Source organism: Euwallacea fornicatus, chromosome 22 (genome assembly GCF_040115645.1).
Source record: "Euwallacea fornicatus isolate EFF26 chromosome 22, ASM4011564v1, whole genome shotgun sequence".
Lineage (NCBI taxonomy): Eukaryota > Metazoa > Arthropoda > Insecta > Coleoptera > Curculionidae > Euwallacea > Euwallacea fornicatus.
In genome coordinates, this window is record NC_089562.1 from 351588 (window position 1) to 372061 (window position 20474).

At 36.9% G+C, this 20474-nt stretch overlaps 4 protein-coding genes across 10 annotated transcripts in view; 1 reads left to right on the forward strand and 3 right to left on the reverse strand.

Moving 5' to 3' along the window:
- Positions 1 to 2471: 2471 nt before the first annotated feature.
- On the reverse strand, positions 2472 to 5623 carry LOC136346171 (barH-like 1 homeobox protein). 2 transcript variants are annotated; one of them, XM_066295107.1, is made up of 5 exons: positions 5526 to 5623; positions 5393 to 5472; positions 3085 to 3277; positions 2834 to 2929; positions 2472 to 2779 (listed from the first exon to the last, which is right to left on the reverse strand). In XM_066295107.1, the coding sequence occupies exons 2-5, from the start codon at positions 5463 to 5465 to the stop codon at positions 2551 to 2553; spliced, it is 591 nt and encodes a 196-aa protein (XP_066151204.1). In that variant the 5' UTR covers positions 5466 to 5472; positions 5526 to 5623; the 3' UTR covers positions 2472 to 2550. The 2 variants fall into 2 exon arrangements, with proteins under 2 accessions (XP_066151204.1, XP_066151203.1); XM_066295106.1 differs by having other exon boundaries at positions 5393 to 5619.
- Positions 5624 to 10306: 4683 nt separating this feature from the next.
- Positions 10307 to 12741, forward strand: LOC136346205 (organic cation transporter protein-like). Its single transcript, XM_066295168.1, has 10 exons — positions 10307 to 10447; positions 10509 to 10747; positions 10808 to 11006; positions 11058 to 11190; positions 11244 to 11465; positions 11513 to 11731; positions 11795 to 11898; positions 11948 to 12120; positions 12180 to 12436; positions 12486 to 12741. Exons 1-10 carry the CDS (start codon positions 10420 to 10422, stop codon positions 12559 to 12561), a joined length of 1650 nt encoding a protein of 549 aa, XP_066151265.1. The 5' UTR covers positions 10307 to 10419; the 3' UTR covers positions 12562 to 12741.
- Positions 12742 to 13030: 289 nt separating this feature from the next.
- On the reverse strand, positions 13031 to 14841 carry LOC136346207 (serine/threonine-protein kinase mos-like). 2 transcript variants are annotated; one of them, XM_066295170.1, is made up of 5 exons: positions 14290 to 14841; positions 13959 to 14236; positions 13515 to 13906; positions 13305 to 13454; positions 13031 to 13258 (listed from the first exon to the last, which is right to left on the reverse strand). In XM_066295170.1, exons 1-5 carry the CDS (start codon positions 14415 to 14417, stop codon positions 13112 to 13114), a joined length of 1095 nt encoding a protein of 364 aa, XP_066151267.1. In that variant the 5' UTR covers positions 14418 to 14841; the 3' UTR covers positions 13031 to 13111. The 2 variants fall into 2 exon arrangements, with proteins under 2 accessions (XP_066151267.1, XP_066151268.1); XM_066295171.1 differs by having other exon boundaries at positions 13326 to 13454; positions 14290 to 14828.
- A 1377-nt stretch (positions 14842 to 16218) lies between these two features.
- The window catches only part of Eip74EF (Ecdysone-induced protein E74), an 81767-nt gene continuing 77511 nt past the window's right edge, over positions 16219 to 20474 (reverse strand). For all 5 annotated transcript variants that reach the window (XM_066295295.1, XM_066295294.1, XM_066295293.1 and 2 more), the window contains 3 exons: positions 18293 to 18552; positions 18005 to 18240; positions 16219 to 17949 (listed from right to left, as the gene is read on the reverse strand). In XM_066295295.1, coding sequence (XP_066151392.1) covers positions 17838 to 17949; positions 18005 to 18240; positions 18293 to 18552 — 608 coding nt within the window. In that variant the 3' untranslated portion in view covers positions 16219 to 17837. The remainder of the gene's footprint in view (positions 17950 to 18004; positions 18241 to 18292; positions 18553 to 20474) is intronic.

The window sequence follows — 20474 nt, forward strand, 5'->3', positions numbered from 1 at the left end:
ACTGATAAGTCCTCCTCTTCCAATCCACCGCCCAGGACATTATAGATTTAGGTGATCCTGCATATAGCATAAACGCAAATATATAATGACTTACCTGTGATCTTGCGCTGTTTAGTTAATTATTAAAAATCGTTATTAAGCCGGACATTCTGATACTTTAATGATCGAAGGGAATTACTGCACACGACCGAATTATATTGGACCTCCGTATTATGATTAAAAAAAACCTGCAAGAACCGAAAATTGCAAAATCCAAGAATTTCTTCAGCGAATTTCATTTCGATATTACCAGATCACTATCGCAGGCCACAGAATTACAACAGGAGAGGCCCCATTTTACCTTTTTAAAGAAAATCTTCACGAAACGAAAACTGAAAACTTACAGTGGCGTACCTTGATCTGACTCTGGTTGGTGATTATTCAAAAATCTCACTAAACAGACCACTCCTTTTCAATGCTTGGATGACAATTATCGGACGCCGCTGGATTTTAATAATTTGGAACACAAAGTTACAGTTTCAAAGAGAATTTTCAAGAATCGGACGCTGCAAAATTTCAATGACGTAACTTGATCTGATTCTTCTTAGTGAATTTTCAAAAATTAGTCCTAAATAGAACATTGCCTTGCGGTGCTTAGATGATTATTTTCGGACCCCACTGCATTACTATAAACTAAACCTCCTGTTACCATTTCGAATAGAATCTTCTGGAGACGAAGACTGCAAAAGTTCAGTGGCGTACCTTAATCTGACCGTGTTCAGTGAATTTCAGATACAGTGGCTTAATGGGGATATTTTGATACTTATATCAAAAGTAGGGAAATCCCCAGTTCCAGTTTGCATCCTTAAATTTTTATTTAATTTTTAAAGTTTCCATTATTTCTCTGACTCGAAAAGTTTACATGAAGTGCCTCAAACTTTCCAATCAAGGAACGAGATACTTCCAACAATCTTCCTATCACTTTCACCGCTGTTTTCTGGATTATTTTGGATGAGCATTGACCAAATTGGCACAAATATTTTATCATCTATGGTAACAGTTTTACAATGGATAATTTGATTACAGTAATTTAAATGGGACTTGAAAGCAAAAAAGGCCAATATGCGAGAAAATATCTCAGAAACGGACAAAAACACACCACTCTCAAGCCCTTAATCCGGCTTAATGATGTGTTTATCATGAAACTCGAAAGCTTTGCTAAATCTCCCCGTTATTTAGCCAACAAAGGGCGTCATTTCCGACAAATGTCCCGTTGATTGGCCCTAATTTGACACCCGGGCTCAAATTTGCAACTATTATCCCCTAACGAGGCCTATTACTGAAACCGAGATTGCCAACCCTAATGTATTCAAAACATCTTATTTACTCTGCATAAACTGCTACCGTAGCTTTAGGCCCTTGGGGCCTTTATTTGGGGTCAAAAAAATTAGGGAATCTATGAAAAATGAGGCGTTCATTGGGGGTTTCGATGCCTCTGGAAAAAAAAAGAAGAATTCTTCGAATAAATGCTGAGGGCCACAAATACGCGCCTCGGAATAACATGAATCCAAAATGACGTTATTTACATGGTAATAGATACGGATTGAAGAAGTTAGTAAAGCACAGTCGAGACTATGAATACATAAATGCCAAATAAACAGGGCTCCATAAGTGGTCTGTTGTAGATACAGGGACGGACTCAAATACGCGAGCATAAAGATATTTTGACAAATTTAAGATGGAAGAGGAGGTAACACCCCGCGTTGCTCCCTGTCATAAAATGAATAAATTTGGATATTTGCTTTATAATTAACTTTCATTTAAGGTGGTTCATGACTGCGAAAAGATTTCTGGATAAGTAGTCTTATTTGAACGTAGGTATGTGCATAATGGGGATTTGGTCGAATCAAAAATTTGTTCAATTAACTTTGATTTAGCCTCGTTATTGTGACTTTTCGAACCGGGTAAGTTTCCATTTAAAAAGATACGGCACGGTATTACTTCCGCCACTTGAAGTAACTAACTGAAAAGTTCCAGGTTAACTGCACCAATTGAGCGTCTGCCGATGTAGGGCGGATATATCTGGTTTAATTACACAACTCGAGTCCCAAGAATCGGCCCTTCTCCCTTATCTTTAAAACACTTGGCCCTAACGACCGCAAATGGGAACGATTCCTGCAGTGAAATAACGATGTCCTGCCAGGGCTCGAGAATAAAAAGGGACCGCAGTCAAGGGCCTGCACGCGTCCAAGTGATTATTTTTCAGCATTTTTAGTTCAGGTTACAGATAACGAGGTTTTTATGCCTCTGTGAATCGCCTCGTCGAGGTATCCGGGGGCGATTTTATTGCTCCGCTTCAACTTCCAGAAAAAGGAAACATAACAACTTTTCCAAACTGGAGCTGGAGCTCTTTCTTTTAACGCGTCTCCAGTGACGTCATCTAGCGACGCGCGCCTACACTACTTAAATCTTAATCAAACACAAACATCCAGGCAATAAAAGACTTTATTCACAAACGAAATAACAAATATTCAATTCACTGAAATTCTACGTAATGGCGCTTTCTCCACCTTAAAGCTGGCAACCCTGTATGTACGTCACGTTGTGAAAGATGGCGGCCGCTGCCGTACTCAAGAAACTGCACGGGCTTTGCGATCCGTACCGCCCTGGCAGTGTTGCCGGACAGCACACTTGCTGCTCCGATTTCCGCAGTCCGGCGACGCTGAGAATCTCCTTCTCCACCGATGCCTGATGACGGAGCTGTTCGAGACGCAGTTGATTCTGTCTCTTCCATTTCGTTCTAAAATTTTCCGTATGTAATACCAACGAAATTATCTAAATAAAGTTCTTTTACCGTCGGTTTTGGTACCAGGTTTTCACTTGAGTTTCACTCAGATTTAATGCATCAGCCACATCACTCCTATCAGCCACTGACAGGTACTTTTGACACCTGAAAAGAAATTGATCCACTTTTTTTAGAAGAAATGTCGAATACCAAAGCAGACGTTTCGAAATCATTGACGGCGACAGTCGTCGAATTTGACACGTGTGAAAGGTGAGAAATCCGCCAAATGTCAAGCAGCGACATTATTGCCACAAACATACCTGAATTTACGCTCCAAAAAAGCTAGCTGCGCGTGAGTAAATGCGGTGCGACGCCGACGTGGCTTCCGCGCCTTGGCAACGTCGCTCGGCTCTGATTGGTCAGAGATCTGCAGGGGCAAATAGGAAGCGTCTTCGCTGGTTAGGGGGCAATGTTGTTCGTCTATGGAAGATGGTTCGGAGTCGAGGTCAAAGTCTAGAAATGAAATTATTTATAATGGAAAATTAAATTCCTAGGGACTGATTCTTTTGATCTCTCGAAGATGACGTCAAAATGACGTATCTTTGTTAATCTTGTAAAGGGTCATTAAAACGATCCTGTAACTTTAAATAACTGGATATTTAAAGAAAATATTATACAAAATTTATTTAGAATGTATCAATGTTCGCATTTTTGAAAAAAGTATATTTCTGGAAAAACATGAAATCGGCGTTGCGATGCCGGGCGTCGCTTTCCACATTTTAATGTTTTTAACATCTATTTTAGCTTAAGTCTTCTTATTTAATGCGATGAAAAAGATACGTTGCTAAGCCCATCTGTTTTCGTATAAAATGGGTGAGGTCTCCAGTTTGAATGACCCTGTACGTGCTGGAGCATCTTGGAGATATCTTTGATGGGATGTTTTGACGCCATTCTCTAGGACAGGTCCCCCATCAATAGGAAACCAATATATGAGTGTCCTGATTACATTACCATAAAAATAATATCCATGGATGTGAAGAAATTGACCAGTCAGTTAATTTCGTCGTATCTGTGGAAATTATCAGGCAGATAAAGTTCTCAGGAGTTTGGTATATTAGCTCTAAAGAATCTGACCTAATCGAAAAGATAAAAAGTAGAATTGGTCAGATCTTTGTCCTCTAGGGAAGTTACAATTTCCAAATAAAATTAACAGTTGTATGACTTATTGGCCCTAATCAAAGACAGCCCCTAATAATTATTTTGCAATTAACAGTCCCTTTGCCCAGAAATGAATAAAGGAGGGTTTAATGTCGCTTTTGAGACCTCATGAATTGGCGAAGTGGTGCGAAATCTACCGTGCGCTTCTAAATTGTCCCCCCCCCCCTCCTTAACTTTTTAACAAATTATTGTTTGTAAAAAATTCAAAAACAGTATTAAATAAAACAAAAAATACTATATTTTCACGTTTATTTTATTTTTCTATTACAAGTATTGTTTTCGTTGCCGTTAGGGCAAAATAGCTAACATTTTAAAAATTGAAATATGGGTCAAGCGACACCTAAAATCAAAGATCTTTCAAAACTATATTTAATTGTGTAATTCGACTCAAAACCTATCAATTAGTTTTTGAAAAAAACTGCTATAAAGTTCGTAAAAAATTCAATAAAAACTCAATTAAATAGTACGTAAACAATCAACGAACTTATTTGTTGATAGAAGATTGTTTGTTTTTGGATTTGTGCTGACAAGCAGTCTTTAATTACTTTTATTTATTTATTTTCTTATTTTTTTGCTTTTTTTTGGTTTTTATCTAAAGACTGTTTAGGAGCACAAAATGAAAAAAAAACAACTTCGTATCGACACCAAAATTTTTCATTGTTTACACACTGTTTAACTGGATTTATATTGTATTTTCTACGAAATTTATAGTCATTTTTCTCAAAAAATAGTCGATAGATTTTGAATCGCATTACATCATTGAATGTAGTTTTGGAAGACCTTTAATTTGAGATGTTGCTTGACCCATGTTACATTTTAAAAAATCGGCCACTTTGCCCTACGAGTAACGTAAGCAACACTGAGAAAAATAAATAAACGTTCGAAGACAGTTTTTTGTCCTATTTAACGCTGCTTTTGAACTTTTAAAAAATAATAAGGAGTTGAAATAACTAAAAATGAAAAAAAATTAAATCGCACGGCAGAGAATAGATACGTGTCTCCTGTTTCTATGGAAATTACCCTCTGGGTAAACTTGACAGCACTTCAGTAATTTCGCCCATAGGCGGTCATTGCCGCATCGCTAAGTATTGACAAGACAAAGCGGATTACCGTGAAGCAAAACAACGAGAAAAATCTCGGTTTTAATTGGATGGTTTTGTGTTTAAGTGCAGTTAACACTCAGTTGGTTTCAAGTGTTTTTGTAGTAATTAACACCTGAGGCCAACACTTTTTGTCTCATATCATCCTTTCATCCCCCTCTTCAATGTCTTACATGAATATTACAAGACAATTTTATGTACTTATATAGTATAAAAATTTCTTGATTGCTGTTGAATCACTCTCATCTTAAGGGTTGAACGTGCATCTTTGAGCAGGTTCTAAGTTATTTTTCGTTTGTCCAAAACTCACCCTTTGCAGAACCGGCCATCAACACATCACCCAGCAAGTCCTTGATCATAAATGATTTCGAATTCTCCTGCATGTTTGCCCTAATAAACATCACCTTCACCAACACAAATCACATCCTAACATCACAGTTTACCCTCACTCATCCATCATTCCTAACTGCCAGAAAATCTGGATAAACACCATAAACTCGGATATAAGCGTTGTAAACCGTCAACTTTTACCCCCGTTTAGAGATTTTGCCCTTATTGCAAGAATGGGCCCCGCCTTTGTCATTACAAATCCCGCCCCCAACTCGCATTTCAGCCAATAGATACGTAGGGATGTCGTTGAGAAAAGCTATAGGGGTAGTTTGGGGCTAAGGGATTATTAGATGGGTGGTTTTGGTGTTGTTTAGATAACTGGGAGTTAATTGGGTAAGAAAGGCAGATTGATTTAATGATGATTAAAAGGAATCGAGATTCGGTTTTTTTAGCATTTTTTAAACTAAATTTCAAGGGGTCAACGATCGTTGCAAAAGACGATTTAGCTTAACGTTTTCTTATCTGGATTAATTAACTGTTTCAGTTAACAGTTTATGTGTGAAGACCTATAAACAGTGACCATAACACCCAAATTTCACCTATTGGTCAGGGGTTTAAGTACGGACGGATTGACCATGACTTCAATTGTTATTTTATTGCGCTATTTTCCTAATATATGTAAATGCAGTCAATTCTGTTATATATATATAATTAAGTACATGGATTTGTTAATCGGAGGTAAGTAGAGATAATAAAGTTTTACCCTCACTGAGAGTTTCTCGTCTAGTTATTCCGAAGTTTGCTCATATTTACACTCAGCATAGTAAATCGATCAAAATGTTCCCCTTAATTTGCACCCCGAAGGGGTTGCCAGGCACAAAGAGTGGATATTTAGAATAAAGCAAAAGCAACAATTATTCCCAATCAAATGGGGTGCTATTCAACCCCTATATAGTTTGCGCGTAGAGGGAGGTTTCTAGCCAATTAAACATTTATTTATCCATAATTGAAGCACGCTTCGGGTTTCGATAAAAAGAATACCGGATTGTAACGTCTCTTTTAGTTTTCGAGATACTGGGATAAATTTACAGTTATTGACTTTTTCGAATATTTTGGGAAAAAAGAGGCGTTTCAAACTTTAAACAGCACTTTCGAAGATTCACAGATGGTTCGTAAACGTCTGATACTCCCGTCGAATATAAAGCAAATAAGTGAGTAAGAAAATTAAGTGGAGTTGGTGCGTATCGGCTCCGACCAACAAATATATGCTATTCCACTTTGTTCGAAATCTAGCGGTGCGATGGAAACCAATTTTTTGCCACTGCATAGGTCACAAATATTAACAGTAGTTGAATATTACGTATGATTAGGGCCAGAAATTTAATAAAAGTCAGATTTTAGTGGGTATGAACAGAATTTCCGCCATTACTATATCAAAGGTTGATGACAAGAATTTTCACGTGGGCACTAAAACTAGCCATTTGATAGATTTCTGACCTCACACACATGTCAAACTGTCACTGTCCGCTATTAGTACAGGAAGAAAACCATTGATTTCCATGGCACCGCTATATTTTTGATAAGTTGGAACAAAATATACAGGGTTGCTCATTAGTACGTCGAAGTGCGATATCTCAGTAAATATAAGTTTTGGAAGGAAATTTGTCTTAGTAAAGTGTTTGGGGAATAAAAGGCACGTATTTTTAAATTATTTTCAAATGTACAGGGTCTGTCATAAAAGTGTGGCAGTACCAAATTATATTTTTTTTTAATGGAATCCCCCAATTTTTTTGCCATTTTCGGATTTATCGTCAAATTTTAAGGTTAGTTTATGAAATAGGTCATATGTAAAAAATACCATTTTCGAGTTATTTGTGAAAATTCGAAAATTTTGATAGCTGCAAGGTCTTACGGAAATCAATGCTGTTTCCTAACCGTTGCGAATTTTGGAATCGATCTTATGAGATTCCAAGGCGACATAATAAGCTACGTTTTGACATGTTTTACTTTAAAAAGAGTTTTCCATAACCCTCGAAATAGGGTTATGGAAATAATGTATATAGACATACAGGATTATTCACAATTCAAGTAATGAAGGATATCGAGGCTACTCTGCACATAAATGCTGTGACAAAAAAAATCATGTGAACGTGGGATACATAGGGAAATGCTTAGTGGTCAAAATAAAATCTTTAAATTTCAAATTTTTTGTTCATATACAAGACAATTCAAATGCGTTCCTCACCATTGGCATCTCGAAAACAATAAGATGTAGGAAGCATTTAACACAACGTTTTACGCATTTTTTGCCGAACCAAACATTTCTACGTTTAGAAATCTACAATATCTCGCCCCTAAAAACCCCCAATAGGGCACGATGTTCCATTACCAACGAAGTAATTAATTTTGTCATTTTTTTAATCTTCGCTTTTGCCTCCCATGCTCTGAAAGCTGTCCACTTTTGGACCAAGGTAAATTGGATTAAATCGTCCAGTTCGCACCTCAGAAATCCGCGGTAAAGTTTTGTACAGACCTTACAGAAACACGTTGTAGATGCAATTGAAAATGCACGCATCGAGCACCTACTGCTTCCGTCAAGATCGCCTTATCTTAACCCCATTGACCATGTGTGGACATGTCGCAGCGAAGTGTTGAAGGACACCGACCATGCCCTCAAAACTATGCCACAGTTTCAAGAGCTTTTGTCACAGCTACGGAAAAATTTACCACAAGACAAGATAATGCGTCTCATTAGAAAGTATGCTATATGACGATATACAGGGTGGGCCACGAGTAACGCTTCGGAATTTCATGACAAAGCCAAGAGATTTTTTAACTGCTTTTTTTTTAGGTGTATACAGACTAACTAGAGCTACATTTTAAAATTATTTTCAAAGTATACAGAGTGTCCCAAACACATGTAATTGATCAAAGTTGCATTGTTTTATATGGGATCCCCTGTATATTATATAATTTTTTAACTCAACCATTAAAATGAAATTAAGTTGTATTAAGGTTTATGGTGTCTAACTCTAACAGTTTTTGAAATAATTCAGTTTTTGTCAAGAAGCAAGATAATTTTCAATACCCAATCTCTCATCCCGTATTTAAATTTTTAAAACACAATTTTAATAGAAAGCCATTAAGGGACCAAATTTTGTGCTGTAAGTTTCAAAAAGTCGACGAATTGTACAGGGTGTTCTAAAAATAGCGCCAAATTCGTTCAACTTTTAACTGTTAATAACTTTTTTAATTTAAATGGGACACCCGGTATGTCGTGTTTCTGTTAGATACCAAATTTACTTATCTATCGAATATCATTACGGTTCTTTATACCTAGCTCTACTCATTCTCGCAAAAAACATACATTTTTATAAAAATATCTAAATCTCCAATTTTAAAATTATGCCATATGAAATTGCTAAGATATCCATGCAGTTTAATTATTTACTTGCGTATATTTATATATTACAATTTTAACAATATTAACAAAAAGAAGAAAACTAAATATAATTTAAAAAATTTATATCAGGCGTTCTACATGATGACCATTTTCTTCTATGCATATTTTGATTCTTTCTTCAAAAGATTTCTGACATTTTCTAGCATTTGTGGCGTAATAGAGGTAAAAACATTTCTAATTCTTATTTTCATATCATCGGTCGTGCTAGGAGGAATCTTATAAACTTCATTTTTTATATACCCCCATAAAAAATAATCCATGGGGGTAAGGTCAGGTGATCTAGCTAGAACGAATTTGGCACTATTTTTAGAACACCCTGTACAATTCGCCGACTTTTTGAAACTTACAGCACAAAATTTGGTCCCTTAATGGCTTTCTATTAAAATTTTGTTTTAAAAATTTAAATACGGGATGAGAGATTGGGTATTGAAAATTATCTTGCTTCTTGACAAAAACTGAATTATTTCAAAAACTGTTAGAGTTAGACACCATAAACCTTAATACAACTTAATTTCATTTTAATGGTCGAGTTAAAAAATTATATAATATACAGGGGATCCCATTTAAAACAATGCAACTTTGATCAATTACATGTGTTTGGGACACTCTGTATACTTTGAAAATAATTTTAAAATGTAGCTCTAGTTAGTCTGTATACACCTAAAAAAAAAGCAGTTAAAAAATCTCTTGGCTTTGTCATGAAATTCCGAGGCGTTACTCGAGTTAAGTTTGAGGTTCAGCCAAACTATTTTTTAAAAATTTATTTTACAGGAAACAACACAAAATGTAACTAACAATACGGTTACAAAAATTATCATCCCTAAATCTACGTTTTTCCCTATTTATATTAAAATATATGCTGACCATGCATAAGGCTTCCAGAACATTATGAACTTAATATTAAATCGCAATTAGGGGTAATACGTTTTCTAATCGCAAATTCTAGATGGTAGTAAACACTACGCAGTTTCTTATTATTTAATTATTAAGCAAATTGTTGTGATATAACTCTCGTGGCCCACCCTGTAGAGCAGTTATACACGTTAGGGAAGTCCATACGATACACTGAATTTGCGATATATAGTTTTTGTTATTTTGTGTTTCGTAAACGTTCTTTTTTTTAAATAAATTAAAAAATATCAACGATAATTTTTTACTTACTTTTGACAGGAATTACTAAAAAAGACAATAATTCCTCTTGCTGGGTCTAAGCCATATCTAAAATATCCTAATATCCCTAACGTTCGTGGAGCAGTTTATCTATGAGTTTGGAACTCTTGCTAAAATCAGTGGTGTACCTAGTTTTTATCTGAAATTTCTCAGAAATAGTGGCTATGTCTCCATGAATTTTTCTCGCGTATAATATGTAATTTTGCCTCCGACACCTGGTATATTTGCCACAACTAGAAAAAATAGTAAAATCAAGGAACTGGTCATACTTTCGCCCACTCTGCATTCAGTTAATAGCAATTTCACTTGCATTTGCAGTGTTCCGGTGTTTGTGTTAGCCGAGTGCGTCCAATCGAGGTTAAATTTGCTTTCTTATGATCATGAATAGCGACCATGAACAAGGTAAGAACTATTTGTTCGCAATTTAAAAATTTCTGATATTAAGAACTCTCACCTCTCCTAGAGCACAAACTATCAAAAGACAATATTTTAACAACAACTATAGGGGATTTTGGGAAATGGCAGCTAAAAATATCGATCCTCATGGCTTTGGTCAAGTTCCCCATCGCGTGGTTCCAAATGAGCATTGTGTTCCTGGCTCCTCCCTTGACCTTTTGGTGCCAAAAGTGGGGTAGTTTTGAAAACATTACTGATGCTGAGTGGAGGGATTTAATTCGGCCCGATGATGAGAGTTCGAAACACGTATGAAATAATTAGAGGGTTTCGAATACATTTTTTCTTTGATGGATCCAGGTATTCTAGATTGGAATCAACACTGGATATTGCCACATGAAGAATATTGTATCAAATGAGACCTCCAAAGGAACCGTCCAGTGTCTCCACTATAGTTATGATAAATCCATGTTTTCGTCCACTATCACCTCGGAATGGGACTTGGTGTGTGAGAGGCAAAAACTGATTGATCTGTCCCAGATCACCTTGATGATGGGAGTGCTCTTGGGTTGGTATTTCGCCCACGGAAGTTCACTTTTAGTTTCATTATGCGTTTAAGGCAACATCATATTTGGAATTCTCGCAGACAAGAAGGGGAGACAAAAAATCCTCATCATCTGTCTCTTTTTCCAAGCATTCTTCTGCTTTACTGCATCATTTGCTACGTCAATTTGGCTCTTCATCCTTATAAGGTAAAAACCTCCCTTCGATTCATTACAGTTCACATTCTTTAATTTGACTAAAGGTTCTGCTTGGCTTTGGCAAATGGGGGCACCATGGTCACGTCATTTGTTATCTGCATAGAGGTGGTGGGTGGCAAATGGAGGACCATAGTTCCAGTCCTCTATCAAATTCCCTTTGGGATTGGCAACGCCCTTCTTTCAGGTTTCGCCTTTTATTTAAGGGATTGGAGAAGCCTTCATATGCTTATTGGCAGCCTTTCAATGCTTTATGTTGCCATATATCGGTACATATTTAGATGGGGTCGTTACAAGAGGAACAAAGGGCTTTTAGGTTTGTTCCAGAATCTCCTCGATGGTTACTAACTGTGGGAAGGCAGGAAGAAGCAATTGTAGTAATGACTAACGCAGCCAAAGAGAATGGTGTAAAGGCCAGTATTGAGGAGCCACTTAAGACCCTTATTAACACCTCTCGCAGCAGTAATAATACTCTGAAGGACATGTTTTCTAATGCAGCTTTAAGAGTTAGGTGTCTGCTTCTATTTCTAAGTTGGTAACTTATATGATCTATAAATTCCTGTTGGTTTCTATTACAGTAAATTATTATTGTTTATAGGTCTTTAGCAGGAGTTACCTTTTACGCATTTCTTCAGTATGTAGGACACATTTCCCAAAACCTCTTTTTGACTGTAGCACTAGGAAGTCTCAGTTCTTTACCAGGTCGATATCTAAAAAAAAAAAAACTATCCGTAAAAGAAAAAAATTCTAGGTACCATAATCTGCGTCTTCCTTATCAGCCGCTATGGGCGCAAGCCTACCATAATCTCCTCCTTCCTTGTAACCGCCCTTTGCTCCCTCTTAATTCTCTCTTTCCCCAAAGGCTTCTACATCTTGGACTGGCCCAGAGTTGCTCTTACGGGCCTTGCCACAATTGGACTTTCAGTAACTTTCCCCAATAATATCATACAGCTTAATGTTTTGACACGTTTTTTACTTATTAGATCTCAATCCCTGCGATGTATCTCTTCACAGGAGAGCTTTTCCCTACCACCCTGAGGAATTCAGGGGTGGGAATGTCCATGATGTTTAGTCGACTAGGATCGATGGTTGCGCCACTAGTGGTGTCCCTGCAGGATACCGCAGGGTTCTTGCCTTTGTTGGTCATTGGAGGAGTCACTTTATTACAGGCTGCACTTGTGGCTTTCCTCCCTGAGGTGAGAGAGGGACTACCGGATACTGTGCAGGATGTCAAGGGGGGGTATGTATGATTGATATATTTAAGGAAAATTTTACAGAGATAATTACAGAGGGATAGTGATGGAACGGAACGGCTGCAATAAGGAGAGCACAAGAGTAACAGCTGATGATATTATAGTGTATTAGAGATGATTTACGAAGAAGGGTGTGGAAAATACAGTTTGCGCAACTAGCGTTGTAAGCAGGGAATGTTTTAGTTTTGAGTGTCTTATGTGTGTTACATTGGATCCATGCCATTTACATTTAATTTTATTTATAGAAAAACATAACAACTTTACGAAAATACACTACTGGCAATGTAACAAATATTCATCTTTTTTGGGAAACACCTAATGTAATTTTAAAATTCAAGAGATATTCTGTGGCGCCATCTAGGGTTACATTGCTCAAACCTATTCTACTGTAATAAAGGGAAGTACAGTTGCCTTGAACAGTAAAGGCAGGTTTTCACTTAGTTTCCTTTTTCAATGATAGATTGCTGTATATATACCGCATGTTTTATATACACAAGGACTCCAGCCAGAGTCCCCATATTCCGTAAAAAATGAAAGGGAGTTTGATGCGAAGTTACGCTTATTGAATAACAGAGGGTGCCTCGTGTTCTATCATTTTCAATATTTAATAAAGTCATTAATGACAATTCTAATGTTAAAAATATAAAAAAACAACAAACTGCTTAAAATGAAACATTTTTTAAAATTTGTAAAATATCTCCTGTAGTGGGCCTCCTTTCAGGTTCATTATGCCAGCATTGAATGAATAATGATTCGATTTTGTCTTTCCCAGTGACGGAGTAGGTGGGTCTGAGCCCATTTTTAACCACCTAAAAACCGAGATAAAATTAATGTAAATTAAAGGCTCCCACTCACATTATAAATGACAGCCCATACTGTGTGTCCCTCATAGGGAAGTTTCTGGTATTTGAGTTGCCAGAACACCAGTCCTAGAGAATAAATGTCGGATTTAAATGTGGGTGATTTACCATTAAATATCTCTGGGGCTGTATATAAGAGAGTTCCCTGAAACACCATGAAGTTTAAGAAAAACTTGAGTATCTTAAGAATAATAAAGAAACTCACCATATTCTGGAAACCTTTCAGGTTATCTCGAACATTGACCGAACTCCCGAAATCGCATATTTTGCACCTGGAGCCATCAATGACCAGAATGTTCTTGGGTTTAAGGTCCAAGTGTAATATTTCCTTCGCGTGTAGATATTGCAAGCCGGTGGTGATATCTGTAGCAAATCGATGTAGTAAGGTGTTATCAATATCTTGCTTTGCTTCAGTAAAAAGTTGCTGCAGGTTTTTGGAATTAGGCAAAAACTCCATGATTATAATATTGTATTTCGCTGCCGGGAAATTTTCGATTATTTCCAGAGTTTTTATGACATTTTCATGCTGCAAGTCTAAAGCGTTTTTCTCTCCAGCACTGGACTCAGCTTCGATGATTTTCACAGCGACAACGACCCCTATAAAAATCAATTCATTTTTCATTAATCTGATAATTCTGACTTTGCAGACCTTTATATAATCCCTTAAAAACAGTCCCAAAACTCCCTTTTCCTAATATGTCCAGCTCATCTCTTAATTCGTCTAATCCATTTTGACTTAATACCAATTTAGTAGGAGTGTTGATAGCCAGCAATCTTGATTGCTCGGTTGCTCTGTTACGACTTAAGTCTTCATTTGCTTTATGAATTTTAATATCAGGGATGTTAAGATTATTTGAAAATGATAATTTGCTTGGTGTTGTCGAATTTCTTAAGGGGGAGAATTCCAATCTTTTCGCTACACGAGACCTAAATATAAAAAGCTAAACCCAAAATTCCTCACTGTTAAAATTAGTACCAACCTCTTTACAGAAAACAGCTTAGATTTTCTTTCACTTTTGGGGAGACCTACCTTACTCCGAGGTAATTTATAAGGGGAAATAGCCCTTGGAGAAAGAAGGGCCGACACATTTCTCATGAAATTCGCCATTGCCGCTCCTAATGTAGAACTGTACTGACAGACAAAAATGCTTTTCTCATCGAGGTTTATCGACGTGAAAAACTTGTGGAATGACCGGTGTAAACAAATTTAATTCTACTTGATAACATGAAATTTTAGAATTCTTGTGGCAGCTTAATCTATTAATTTATATATTTTCTGTACCGTAGGCATTACGCGATAAATGCAGCTGAAAACCTTTCGATTTAAGTTACGGAAAGTGGAAGTATGTTGAAAATGGACGATGCCCTTATGCGTCGAAAAGCTGCAAGTCCAACCCTGTTGTGACTTTTATCGTGCGAGAGACGCCATTTACGTAATTCAGGAAATTCCTCAAAGTTAACGTGATAACCAGTCGTTATCTCTAAAATATAAACATCAACACACGGATGTACATACATAGTATATACGTTCACAAATTAATCGTTCTGGCTAGCTTGATGGCTATTTCACGCAAGGTATTTTTTAATCATTTTTAATTTACTTTATAGATCAACTTTAAGAGGTAAGTTCTCGAGATACAGAGTATTCAAATTAATATTTTAATTCCGATTTTAATTATATTTATGAAGAGTAACACGTAATTCTTGCGAAATTTAATGTTTAGAAACTTATATACGTACTGTTCTTCTGTTCTTCCACAGAGGGCGCCGCTTACTTTGCAATATCTGAATTTAAATATCCATATGTTCCTTGGAACTCCCTTCATGTTATTTGTAGATTAAAAAAAACTCATTCTCCATTAATAGGTTTATCTGAATCTTTCTACTAATATATTTTTTGCCCTCTCGTACTCAATGCTCATTTATATCCTTGATTCTGGACCATTATGTATCTGCAGGGTGCCCCACCAGTAACTACCACTGAATCTATGGGGAAAACTATGAAAAACAAAATAGAGTATATATGTATACACTTATAAAACGAAATTATCCAAAAACTATGCAACTTTAGGTAATTAAATGTGAACATTGGGACTCTTTATATGTAGTTTCATAATAGATGAAAATGAAAATAGGGTTCCATTAAATTTTTTTAAGTTTTCGTCATTTTTTGATGTCCAAATTGGCTCTCTTTTTGACACCCTACAGAAAATATTAGGTAAAGTTTGGCAGCATCCTAACATATGGACCGTCCACACTATTGTGACAAAAAACCTTTCCTTTTGTTATGAATTTCCAATTCCGCAGACATCTGCATCTGTCGCTTTCAATTGCATATATCTCGAAAACTGTTATTTCAAAAAAAGCTAACATATTAGTGATCATAGGCCTGCAGTAAAATTGAACACAGGATCCCAAAATGCAATAATATATAACGTGTTCCGTATAAAATGAGCAAGCAAGTGTATTCTTCCGGTACAACCGGAAGTGTGAACTCGTTAAAAATATTTTAGACGGCGCTCTTATAAAACCACTAAATTTTCGTAACTTTGCTATTCATACTTTCCCAAAACGTTTAATGACGGTTCTCGGCGGGATACTCTGTATATCTATAGATCGACTGGCTCTGCGATATTTAGAAACTGTTATCCATGAATATTCTTGTAAGCTTATACCGGAGCGTCTCAATAAGTAATCGCATATACTGCTCACAATCGATACGCAGAAACCCTGCGTAGGCTTTTTCGAGATCGATCCTCGACCGGTTTAAACCGTGTCGGTATAGATGGCGTCACCAAAATGATGTCGTACCAGTAAATTACCATCCTGGCTCCGATGGTGCGTCGTTGAATTTTCTGAGGGAATGTCACGTATGGACTGAAACGGCTCAGAGGGGAAAAAGGCACTGATACCTTCTAGTGTTATTTATTTATAAAGACAAAAATATTACATAAACTATATAATAAAAGTACTCCCTTAATCTACATATAAACATTTACAATAACTAATCGTTAATGCTCGTCGGTGTGTATCCTAGTCAGGAGTCCTGACTCGGTTGTACCGAAAACATTTTCCTTGTTAAACATAAAAAACTATCTATATTTACAAACAATGATAATAATATTTATTTAACATTTATCACCGATTGGTTGACATTAAAATTAGCACATCCATTCCTGTGTTTAATCGAAAAAATCTCATTTCTACTTCCCTTCAACCGTATTATAAATCTCTCTTTTCCTCACTCCGAAAGCCAAATTGCCTGCCAATGTACGCAATTTCGTATAATATCTCTAAATGCATTAAATTAATTTAAAAGTTGGCGATTGCAGGCAATTTTCGAATTTTGTTGCCGGACATTTTTCTTATAATTTTCTATCAACATCGAGGTTTTCAAGGGTTCCCATTTACATCTACTTAACAAGTATTACTAATAATTGTTTATGTGGGCAGTTGTTCGTGGACGAACTCGGCAGAATCGGCCCTTTATGTAACATTAATAACATTTAACAATAATCGCTTATCAATAATCATTATTCTGCTTCTATATATTTATAATGTGTATAAAAATTGTTGATATAAACCTGATTTAAGTTTGAACTTTTGTCGATTTCATTTCTTAAATGTGGTCACGATAATCTCAGAAAGGCAAAGACACGATTTAGGTACACTGGTTTGCTGTTGAGGTGACTCCGTTAGAAACTAATGTATGTACGAGTATATTAAGTAAATTTACAGAAATCACAGAGAAATTTAATAATCGACACCTTGGGAAAGCAGTGTTCATATTCGAAATATTTTTATTAAAAATAAATACTATACAGAATATACAAGAAGCTTGAACAGTGGTTTCAAGAACATCACCTTTTTTTTTAATAATGAGCACTAATACAAAATATTATGTTTCTAAAATCCGAACTCTCTAGCGCAACTAGTGCCGAAAACGTTTGTTGCTTTTAAGGCAGAGAAACCATGTTTGAAGGTCAAAAATCAAAGAGAGCTTTCCTAATGTTTCAGTGCTAAAATTCTATATAACGTGTAAACTTTCCTTATAGGCACCAGTCACAGTCTCTTGTCCGTTAAATTCTTCTAATCAGCACCCTCAATATTACAAACTGGTCTCTTCAAATTTGAGTATTCCTACATCTGAAATTTACTATTGTTCGTAGTATAACCCTAAAATTATTGCACTATACATTTATCCTTTAAAAAAGCTACTCTGCGGGAAATAAACGGATTAAAATTTCGACTTACAAACTCTTATAAAAATACCACAACCTTTTTTAAATTACTACTAACTCTCATTCAATTCTCAAGCCGTTACGGTACTGGTAACAGAAACGCAAAGAGATCTAACGTAATATCCTAAGTCCGACTCTGTAATTGGCTTGCCCAAAAACGTCCGCGAAATAAATTACAATGAAATAAACAAAATTGAGTTTTAGTTGTACTATTCTGGGGCAGATTTCGAGCAGCAGGACCGTCCGCCATGTTGAGCTTCTGTGGGCTAATAGGGCGGTCGAGCAGCTCACGCCGACCCTGTACAATCGATTTCCACAATGTCTTTTGGTACTTCGACAAATTGGTACACGAGGCGTTGACCGTCCACTTTAGCCAAAATTCCCCTTTGATAATAGTACCTGAAAGAAATGAATAAAATATTATACGTTTCTTCAAAGTCCACGAGTTAAGTACCTTAGAGCCCGCCCCATAGTCTCGTAGTTCATGTCTGGTTTGTTCTTGTGCATGCCCCAAAGCCTGGACACCGCCTTTGAGTCTACAAGCTTGAACACGCCCTTCTCCCTATTCGTCCATTTAATGTATCTGGGACAATACTCCCTATCCTGCAGTAACTTGAGCAAAAATTCCCATAAGTACGTCGTGGAACCCTCCCGGCTTTTCCTTTTGGGAGCAGTCCCTGGTTCTCCCAACTGAAAACTGATTATTCTGAGAAAGCGTTCATGGAGCAAACGAAGAACTCACCCTTTGTTTCTTGACTTTCTTGAGTTTCCTGGGAGAGAATCCTAGGAGATAAGGATCGTCGTATACAGAACTGGTAGCCGCTTGTATGACTGAAGTGGGGATGCCCGAGTGGTGCCTCATGCTAGGGGAGGGCGGCGAGGGGGTGGTGAAAGGCGACTGATGAGGGTTGTGGGAGTGATGCTGGTGCATCGACTGGTGTGGGTGTGACGTCACGTGATGGTGTTGAGCTTGCAGGAGGTAATTCTGGTAGGGGTCCAAATCTGCAAGGAAAAGCCCCGCTTGAAATCTAATCTAAGAATACTCGGTAGCTATTTTCGCCAAGGACAAGAACTGCAATATGGCTTCCTGGTCAATGTACCCCTCAGGGTCGGCGTAACACCGTGTAATACATATATTCTGCGTATTATAGTAGGAAACAAGCTTAGCGTTATTAGGCCTTGTTTAAGTATCTGGTGGTTTATGATTCGAAACCCTGGACTCCAACAATAGTGTGACCTGGCTGGACTACTTCTTGCCCATTTTTTCCAAGCCTGTGGGCGGCTCAAAATAGATGCAAATGAGACAAATATTTTTCTATTTAAATGGGCAATAAGTCTATTATATGAGCCGAAAATAGGGTCCCCTGGCAAGTAAACATGTTGGAAATGCATTATAATCAATCAGAAAGAGCCCCGAAGAAGCCTAGTCCCGACGGGGCGTGTCTGGAAAGTTTGCCAAAATGTTGTTTAGAGTTACAGAAAATAAATCACAATTTTTTCAACATACAGTTTTAACCCTAAAATGATGTGCATCCAGCGATAAAATTCGACCATTGGAAGGAAGGTCAAAACCGTTACAACATATTATTTACATTAATTAAAGACGATACCACTGACGGTTTATCTTCTTCTAAGAAATAATTGTACCTCGTCACTCCCTCCTATATCGCAAGAGATTAACAGAGGAGAGTCGGATAATAATTGCAATGGTCTTCCGGCGCTCATGCACCAATAACAGCCAGTGCCGTAGGTAAAGGAATCAAGATTCCAAGAGCCAGGTATACTAGCTTGAAGTGTTAAACCGCGGTACAACCAGTGGAAATGAAAAAAAAATCAAATAGTTTTCGGAAAGCGATTAAAAAATCACTTTCCATTAAATTAGAACCAGGGAACAAAATTAAAAAAAAAGGGAGAGGGGGGAAACCTATCCAGCAAACGTTGATTTTTGAAAACTACGAGGAGTCTCAATGTGTAAATTCAAACCAATCCCAATTCGCAGAAAAACAATTGAAAAACCAAAGAAAAAAAACTTAAATTACATTAAACGACAATGCCGCGCTTGGAATTTGTTTTTCAAAATTCACTAGATATTATGCCAGGAATCTCCTGGGTAAACAACATTGCCCGAGGGAACCAAAAATCGCGTAAACCTGGAAGAATCGAAAGAATTCCATTTGACCAACAAGTTTTGGGACTACCCAACGAAGCAATGTACTGGTCAAACTATCAAATATATGGAAACCTCTGCAATAAAATACAGGAAAAATGACTTTGCAAGCATTGCCCAATCAGGACTGGTTCGGAATAATTGAAAAATTTAAATCATCACTAATAGTAAAAAAAGTTGGAGCTGAATCGATAAAAAATCACCTTTGTCCCTAAAAAAAAACAAAAAAGAGCATTTTCTATGAAAACAAATTAAAAATATGAATAAATTGCTTCTGTCACGTGTAAAACAAATGATGACTCCCTCTTTAAAACAAATGAAAGTCCCTCCTGTAACACAAACAACAAACTGTCCGCAGACACAGAAATGAAATATTACCCACTGCAAAACGAATAAAACTTTTAACTGTAAACAAATGAAATGTTATATAATCGCCAAACTAGACTAGAAACAAGAGAAACACTTATCATTTATGCAACCTGGTCAAACGAAACCTGCCGCCGCCCCTGGAAAACAAAAGAAAACAAAATTTCCCACATATGCCCAAAGAGACATCCACTCGCGTCAAGGCCAGCGGTATTTTGCAATGCATTCGCGCCCCTCTGCGCATGCTCCTACTATAATTATATCACCCAAGGCTACTTGTGCAGAAATTGCGTCTCACATCTCTTTTCCACGCATTGTGCAAAAAGGCGACAAGATAACGAGGAAAAGACGTGGAGGAAAGGAAGCGAACGGGCTTAAATCGGGGTGTTTG

Coding starts and splice junctions, on each gene's coding strand:
- LOC136346171 (XM_066295106.1), bottom strand. CDS start 5,483: ATGTTTATTAGGGCAAACATGCAGGAGAATTCGAAATCATTTATGATC. Junction 3,278..5,392: donor GATGGCCGGTTCTGCAAAGG/GTGAGTTTTGGA, acceptor TTTCATTTCTAG/ACTTTGACCTCGACTCCGAA. Junction 2,780..2,833: donor ACCTGGTACCAAAACCGACG/GTAAAAGAACTT, acceptor GGAAAATTTTAG/AACGAAATGGAAGAGACAGA.
- LOC136346205 (XM_066295168.1), top strand. CDS start 10,420: ATGATCATGAATAGCGACCATGAACAAG. Junction 11,007..11,057: donor GATGATGGGAGTGCTCTTGG/GTTGGTATTTCG, acceptor TATGCGTTTAAG/GCAACATCATATTTGGAATT. Junction 11,466..11,512: donor CTTTATGTTGCCATATATCG/GTACATATTTAG, acceptor AAGGGCTTTTAG/GTTTGTTCCAGAATCTCCTC.
- LOC136346207 (XM_066295170.1), bottom strand. CDS start 14,417: ATGGCGAATTTCATGAGAAATGTGTCGGCCCTTCTTTCTCCAAGGGCT. Junction 13,907..13,958: donor TTTTAAGGGATTATATAAAG/GTCTGCAAAGTC, acceptor TGATTTTTATAG/GGGTCGTTGTCGCTGTGAAA. Junction 13,259..13,304: donor TATGGGCTGTCATTTATAAT/GTGAGTGGGAGC, acceptor CTCGGTTTTTAG/GTGGTTAAAAATGGGCTCAG.